Consider the following 6,269-nt stretch of genomic DNA (forward strand, 5'->3'; position numbering starts at 1 on the left):
GGCTCGTACCATTGTGTGATAGAAAGGGTTGTGGCAATAATAATAGTAATTATTTGGGGAAGTTGTGTGACTACGAGAAATAAACAATGGTTAATATCAGCCTCGCATATACCGAAATTGAAGTTAAATGTGAGCATGTTTGTCCACATACAATAATTTCGTTACTTTTGATCATAATTTCTTTTTTATTTGAGCAGTTGGTAGAGTCCAAATATCTGCCCAACTCGGCGCCAAATATTGGAGAGACTTTTCTTAGAGTACCGTTCACGACGAAAACGTCAAACTAATTATGAGAGCCAAACTATATACATATAGATATATGATTGTGCTAATCCATTTCTAAATATGGTTGCCAGTTAGAATTCCAGATCGTGGTTCATAGCAGAGTTGCACCAACTTGACCAAGAATCCTGGCACACGCAGTCTCATCAAGGCAAACTCAAGTCACTGCAGGTGTCACTGTTGTCTACTGTTATGTCGTCAGACCTAACGGACTGTGATTCTGTTTTGAAAACAGTTTTATTTAAAAATAAATAAATACAAATTCTAGTGATTTTCCTTCATCTGTATTCTCAGGAATACAACAAATTATGTGAAAAACAATCCCTAAGAAATCCCATTTCTTTCAGATGACACAACAATGATTACATGACAGCAAGTTTATTTTGTGGTGAAAACATTTATTAAACACATTTTAATAGCCACATCATTGAAAAAGATCAGACAGACAGTATCTTTCAAATAATTTAGATTTAAATGCATTACTTTATTTTTTTTGAATAGGCAAATAAATCACAATATTAACCTAAGGCATGTATATTGCAGTTTAGTACTGTGCTGTGTTGTTTCATGTCTGCAGTTCAGAAGGAACCAGCATTGATACCTGCTGTGGGCCATTTATTAGTTAGCTTTTTCCACATAAGCCATTTTGAGATGTCACAGTAGGACAAAACACATTTGTAAATAATTAAATAATAGACATCTGTGTCTTTCCTATTACAACAAGTCAAAATAACTGCTGTAAAAAAAAGGCCAATTGGCCACTTTCCCAATCTCCATACAAAGAGTACTATTATGTGATCTCCAGTCTATCTGCTGGTTTCAACACCAGGCACACACAGAGCAATTATTTTTTTTACTTTTCAAGTAAGACTACAAGCAGTCACAGTTCACTTTAAGGCAGTGCAGTTATTGGGCTCAGTTTGAACTGTTGATGGACCGGGGATTGCAGGTAAGAGGTAGGAAGGGTGATCACGGACGGCTCAAAGTTTTTGGTGTTGAAGGTGGGGAAGTCATTGGCGAAAAAGGACGCAGACTCTGGGATGCAGGGTGTGGCTGGCTCAGGTGTGGCAGCGTGAGTCGGAGCCGTGGAGAGGACCTCTGACTCGAACTGCAGCAGCTGGCCCATGAAGCTGAAGTTAGGTGAGATGACATCCCTGCGCTGCTTGATGATGTCAAAGGCTGCGTCCAGTTGCAGCTGCTGTGTCCTCATGATGTAGGCCATACAGATTGTAGGGGAGCGTGAGATGCCTGCTTCGCAGTGGACCAGGACCCTCCCCCCTGATTGCTTCACGTTATCTGTTGGCAAAACGGGAAGTAAACGTTAATAAAAGGCTCTAGTGGAGAACTGTTACACAGAATCAAACCTACGTCATGTTCATTATTTAAAAAAAATGTTTGTCAGCCATGTTTGTTGAATCATGTTTTATCTATTTTTTGCTTGTCTGTGTCTGTAATTGATATTTTTAAAGTGGTGGTAGAGAAGGGTACTATTATTAACAGTGAAAATTAACAAATGAAAAATCTAATTTTAACAGTACAATCATTCCGTTTGTATTGCTCCCACTCACTAATAAATTATGTGAACACTGTTCTGCACATCCTGTCTCTTTTGTCTCTCCCTCACACACACACAGTATCAGGATATATAGACAAACGGGATCATCAGCCCTTTCTGGAACACAGTAATGTACACACATCCTATAGCAATTTCAGTTTTGTACATAGACACAAGTGAGTCATAGAGCACAGCTGTATGTGAGACTTCTACCTACGCTGCAGTGGGGGTGCTGGGTGCTGCTGCAGAGTTCACTGTGGCACAGAGCTGTGTTCTAAGTCAGAGCTGCAGCACTCCTACACACCTATCTGGATTATCTAATGCCAGCACATCAACCTACTTCTGTCCTCTATGTAAGTGTCGCTCGTGACGCATTTCAAGATTTTCTCAACTCCTAGAAATGCTGTCTTTTACATGTCTACATACAAGCACACAAAAACCTCCACACTGTGTCATGTACTAGCTCTCTCTACAAATGAGGGTCACTTGTGTTCGGTCCTGAGAGCCACTGCAGGTAGGACAATGAATATTTCTGACATCTCAGTGAATCATCTGCACACAACAAGAGGGGAGAGGGCCGACAAAGAAAAGGACTGGCAGCAGCAGTGGGTGTTTTAATGACCATCCTCAACTCATTGGCTGGAGATGGAGATGTCATGACACCAGCTGTTTTCATCCAGAAGGACAATGATATTTACTATGTCCTCCCCCGACAGTACATCTGTCACCAAGTCAGAAGAGTTGCTGAGTAGTAATTGATTTTCATTTGGGGACCAGCGGATGTTCACTCAGCATGACTGATGACTTTTAGAGGTCCTCTCTGAAAGTAGCTTTTTGCAGCCTTATGTAATCGTCGGTGTTGCTCAAAGGCACTCCAAATGTAACAATGCACAACACCAACAATAGCAGCCTCAGAATTGGTCAGCCAAGCTGCTTGTGGGTGAGCTCCGTCCTTGGTTTTGCCTGGTTATAAATAGGTACCAGCACATTGTGTACATCTTTTGCCACTGCTGCTGCCATTATCCTGTGTCTCTCCTCTCCTCTCCCCTCCTCTCCTCTCCTCTCCTCTCCCTGCTCCTCACTAACACATTTACTGCCCTCAGGTAAATCAATGATTCCCACCTGTAAACAACCAAACAACTGTGCTTTCTATTTGTGTCAGTCAGCCAGCTCTTATCCTCCACCAAACAACCCTGAGTGTATGTGTGTGTGTGTGTGCCTACCCCGCCATTAACAAGGACAGCTAACCCACTTGTCACACTGACTGGCCACACCCGGTGGACTAAGCCACTCAGATTAGGCCCAGGAGGCAATGACGGCATGGGAGAGTCTTTTTCGAGTTAAGACGGAAGACAGGGAGGGAGGGGACGGGGGGAAGTGAGCAAATCCTGAATGAACGCAGACTGGCTGGATATGTTGTTTGAGAGGATGGGGGTGGAGGGTGTTGGGATTGAAACCAGGCGTTCAAGTGATTACAGCCTGGTTTCTTTTTAGCCCTCTATTTGTCAATGGCAGCAGGTTTGAGGCACCGATAAAGGGGCTTATTTGAAGACATATTTCCACAAATAAACATATCCATCTATGTATAGATGTCTCTTTCAGTGTTTTTGACACCCTGAGGACATACAGCACGGTGAACCTGGTGTTCCAGGAAAGGACTCCCATCTTAGTCGTGGTGTATTTATTTCCCTCTCTAGGTGGTTTGAGTGAGTGAACTACTGTGACTATCAGAGCAAATCATCTTTGTTTTTAACACAAAAGGAAGGCTCCAACTTGACACCATGTGATCCAGAAAATAATAAAAGTGATGGATGCAACATCAAAACCCTGGAACTCACCAATAAAATCTATGGCCTCCTGGAAGTGGGAGCTGATGTCGGCCATGTGGCTGTCCTCCACTGGGATCCACTTGTAGTCATAGTGGCCCTTGGTCGGCTGCAGGTCCCTGCGTGACACGTTGAGCAAGGCCGTGATGTGAAGGTCACTGAGATAGTCCTGTCTGGAGGCGTGGTAGGCACTACCGAGGTAGAGGAAAGGCAGGATCTCCACAGGTTTACCCTGAGAGTGCAGGAGAGGGGTGTGGGGGAACAGAGAGACATGATTAGATAACGTCTAGGCTCTAGAAGAAGACACAATACAGGACCCAAAGCCTTGGTAAATTTGCTCTCTGAGAAAATGGACCCACAGTCCAAGCCACAACATCCAAGCACCTGTGAGCAGACAGAGTGTACATCGATCCCAGGATTAATTTGACCGTACGACAACCTCAAAACACAGTAGTGTTCCGAAGCAGCCACATGAGCGGTGCAGGTTATAAAGGTCAGAGATGAAAGAGTGCTTTTCTGATGTCAGCTGGGCACCAGTGAGCGTTCTCGCTCCCTTTTTGAGCCAAATATAAGATGGCTTGAAGGCAGTGAAGGTCAAAGAATATCATATGTACATTGATAAGGTATTTTCATGAGCTGATGCCAAATATAAGTCTGTCTGATGTCAGCAGGGCTTGGATGTGTTTTGTTCCTTATAAATATACAAGGTTAAAAATAAAGAGCTGAGAGAGAGGCTGCGTGCTCTGAGGCTGCCTGAGGGAACTCAGGGGGTGTTTTCATACCTGATCATAATCTGGTTTGTGGTGAGAAAGCTTCTCGTTGTGGGTGTTGACTCTTTTCTCGGTTTCAGTTCCGCTCTGGTCAGTGGATTTCACCTCAGTGCAAAGTTCGGGGTATTGAGAGTGGAAGTTCTCGTATCCTCCTGAGAACAAAGAGTTGAGGGGGGAAACACATGAACATGCTGTAATACTGAGAAAGAAAATTTGCCACCTGCACCCACGGACACACACGTCTTGAGCAATCGCAGCGTTTATGAAACAGGATTATAACCTTTATAACCTGATTATACGGGCGTAATTATGGGGCGCGAGGCTGGTGGACCGCTAATCCGTTTAAGGCCCATCCTGAGGACGCAGAGGTGACAGACAGACGGAAGTGTGTTTGTGTGTTAGAACACGTTATCACGACGTCAAGGAATTAAATTAAAAATAACTCAATTCAATTAATTAACGACATTTTTCGTCAGTGGAGTGTGTTGCGCCACCGATGTGCCCCGAGTTCCTTCTTCTCCCGCACTGACTCATGCGCTCCGTTGACGCACACAGGACATTTATCTCCACAAGAAGAAGTGAGAGAAAAACACAGACTCGATACTTGTGTATTCTCGACACAGATGAGAAGGACAGCGGGAGAACATTCGCTTGGCTTTATATGTCAGTAAGTGTTCTGGTGTGAACAGAGGAGTGACATTTTAAACTCATATGAACCAGTCCCTCAAATATGGCCACATTTGATTGAAACCCTGCTCATTTGGCCCGTGTATTACAGCCGCAAAACACTGACAGTTTGACATTCATTTTCTATTTTTCATCCAACAATTAAAATACTGGGTTTAACAACCTATAGGCTATTTTAAGCCTCTAGACTTCAACACAAGCCACATAAAGACAAACAAAAAACAAGGTTTACTTTGTTATAATATACAATAATCTGTATTTAAAGAGAGTCTTCGGGGAATAAATGAAGACTATGTCTACTTTTTTCTCTTTCTGTATTAAAACAGATGAATTCCTCACCTTTCAGGAAACAGACGTTGGCTCCGCTCGTCAGATGTGAGAGTGTGTTTATTACTATTTGTGCTACACTGTCCTTCTTCAGTTTCTGCCAGTGGGACGTCCGGTCATCCAGAGCTACGATGGCCGAAATGCTTCCCTCCCGAAGCCGTAACAGGGCGCTCTCGTCCGGGATGACAAACTGCAGAGGCACCGGTCCTCCGCGGGACCTTCGCACCACCACCGAGTTGAGGTTGACATTGACGGAGCCTCTGATATTCGAGTTCGTGAACGAGAGAAAGGGCCGACAGTCCACAATAAGGCAGCTTCCACACTCCTTCCTGATGATTTTCCTCAGATGTCGGCAGTCGATGCTGGATACCTTCATGTCGACGCCGCGGGGATGTTGTTGTTATTATTGCCTGGAGAATGAAGCGCTGGATGCGGGCGACAGTGGAGCCCTGTACGCGTCTGTGTCTACATTTCCTCCGAGGGGATTCCGGCCGATCGGTTTTATGTGAATGGGACCTCCGGCGCGTGACGTCACGAACCACATATGGACACCGGCGAGGTGTGATCACAGTCGATAACCACACCCACAACGATGACTGTGGACTGTGACTCCTCCCCCGAGCCTGGGGAGTAAAAACCCCACTATGCTGCTGTGTGTTTGATTGAGCCATCACTCACTGTGTGCTCTGCTCCCACACCACGTTAAAGCTGCACTGCGTAACTTTTGGTAAAACATTTTTTGATGATGATGATGATGATGATATAATTTTGCCTCTCTTTGATCTTATTAAACAGGAACGATGTAACATTGTGTGTTGCGTC

At 44.3% G+C, this 6,269-nt stretch overlaps 1 protein-coding gene across 1 annotated transcript; it reads right to left on the reverse strand.

The window, feature by feature from the left end:
- Positions 1 to 659: 659 nt before the first annotated feature.
- On the reverse strand, positions 660 to 5,936 carry dusp5 (dual specificity phosphatase 5). The gene is made up of 4 exons (XM_044029314.1): positions 5,460 to 5,936; positions 4,446 to 4,585; positions 3,676 to 3,895; positions 660 to 1,578 (listed from the first exon to the last, which is right to left on the reverse strand). The coding sequence occupies exons 1-4, from the start codon at positions 5,821 to 5,823 to the stop codon at positions 1,175 to 1,177; spliced, it is 1,128 nt and encodes a 375-aa protein (XP_043885249.1). The 5' UTR covers positions 5,824 to 5,936; the 3' UTR covers positions 660 to 1,174.
- Positions 5,937 to 6,269: the final 333 nt, after the last annotated feature.

Source organism: Solea senegalensis, linkage group LG6 (assembly GCF_019176455.1).
Source record: "Solea senegalensis isolate Sse05_10M linkage group LG6, IFAPA_SoseM_1, whole genome shotgun sequence".
In the NCBI taxonomy this organism is placed as follows: Eukaryota; Metazoa; Chordata; class Actinopteri; order Pleuronectiformes; family Soleidae; genus Solea; species Solea senegalensis.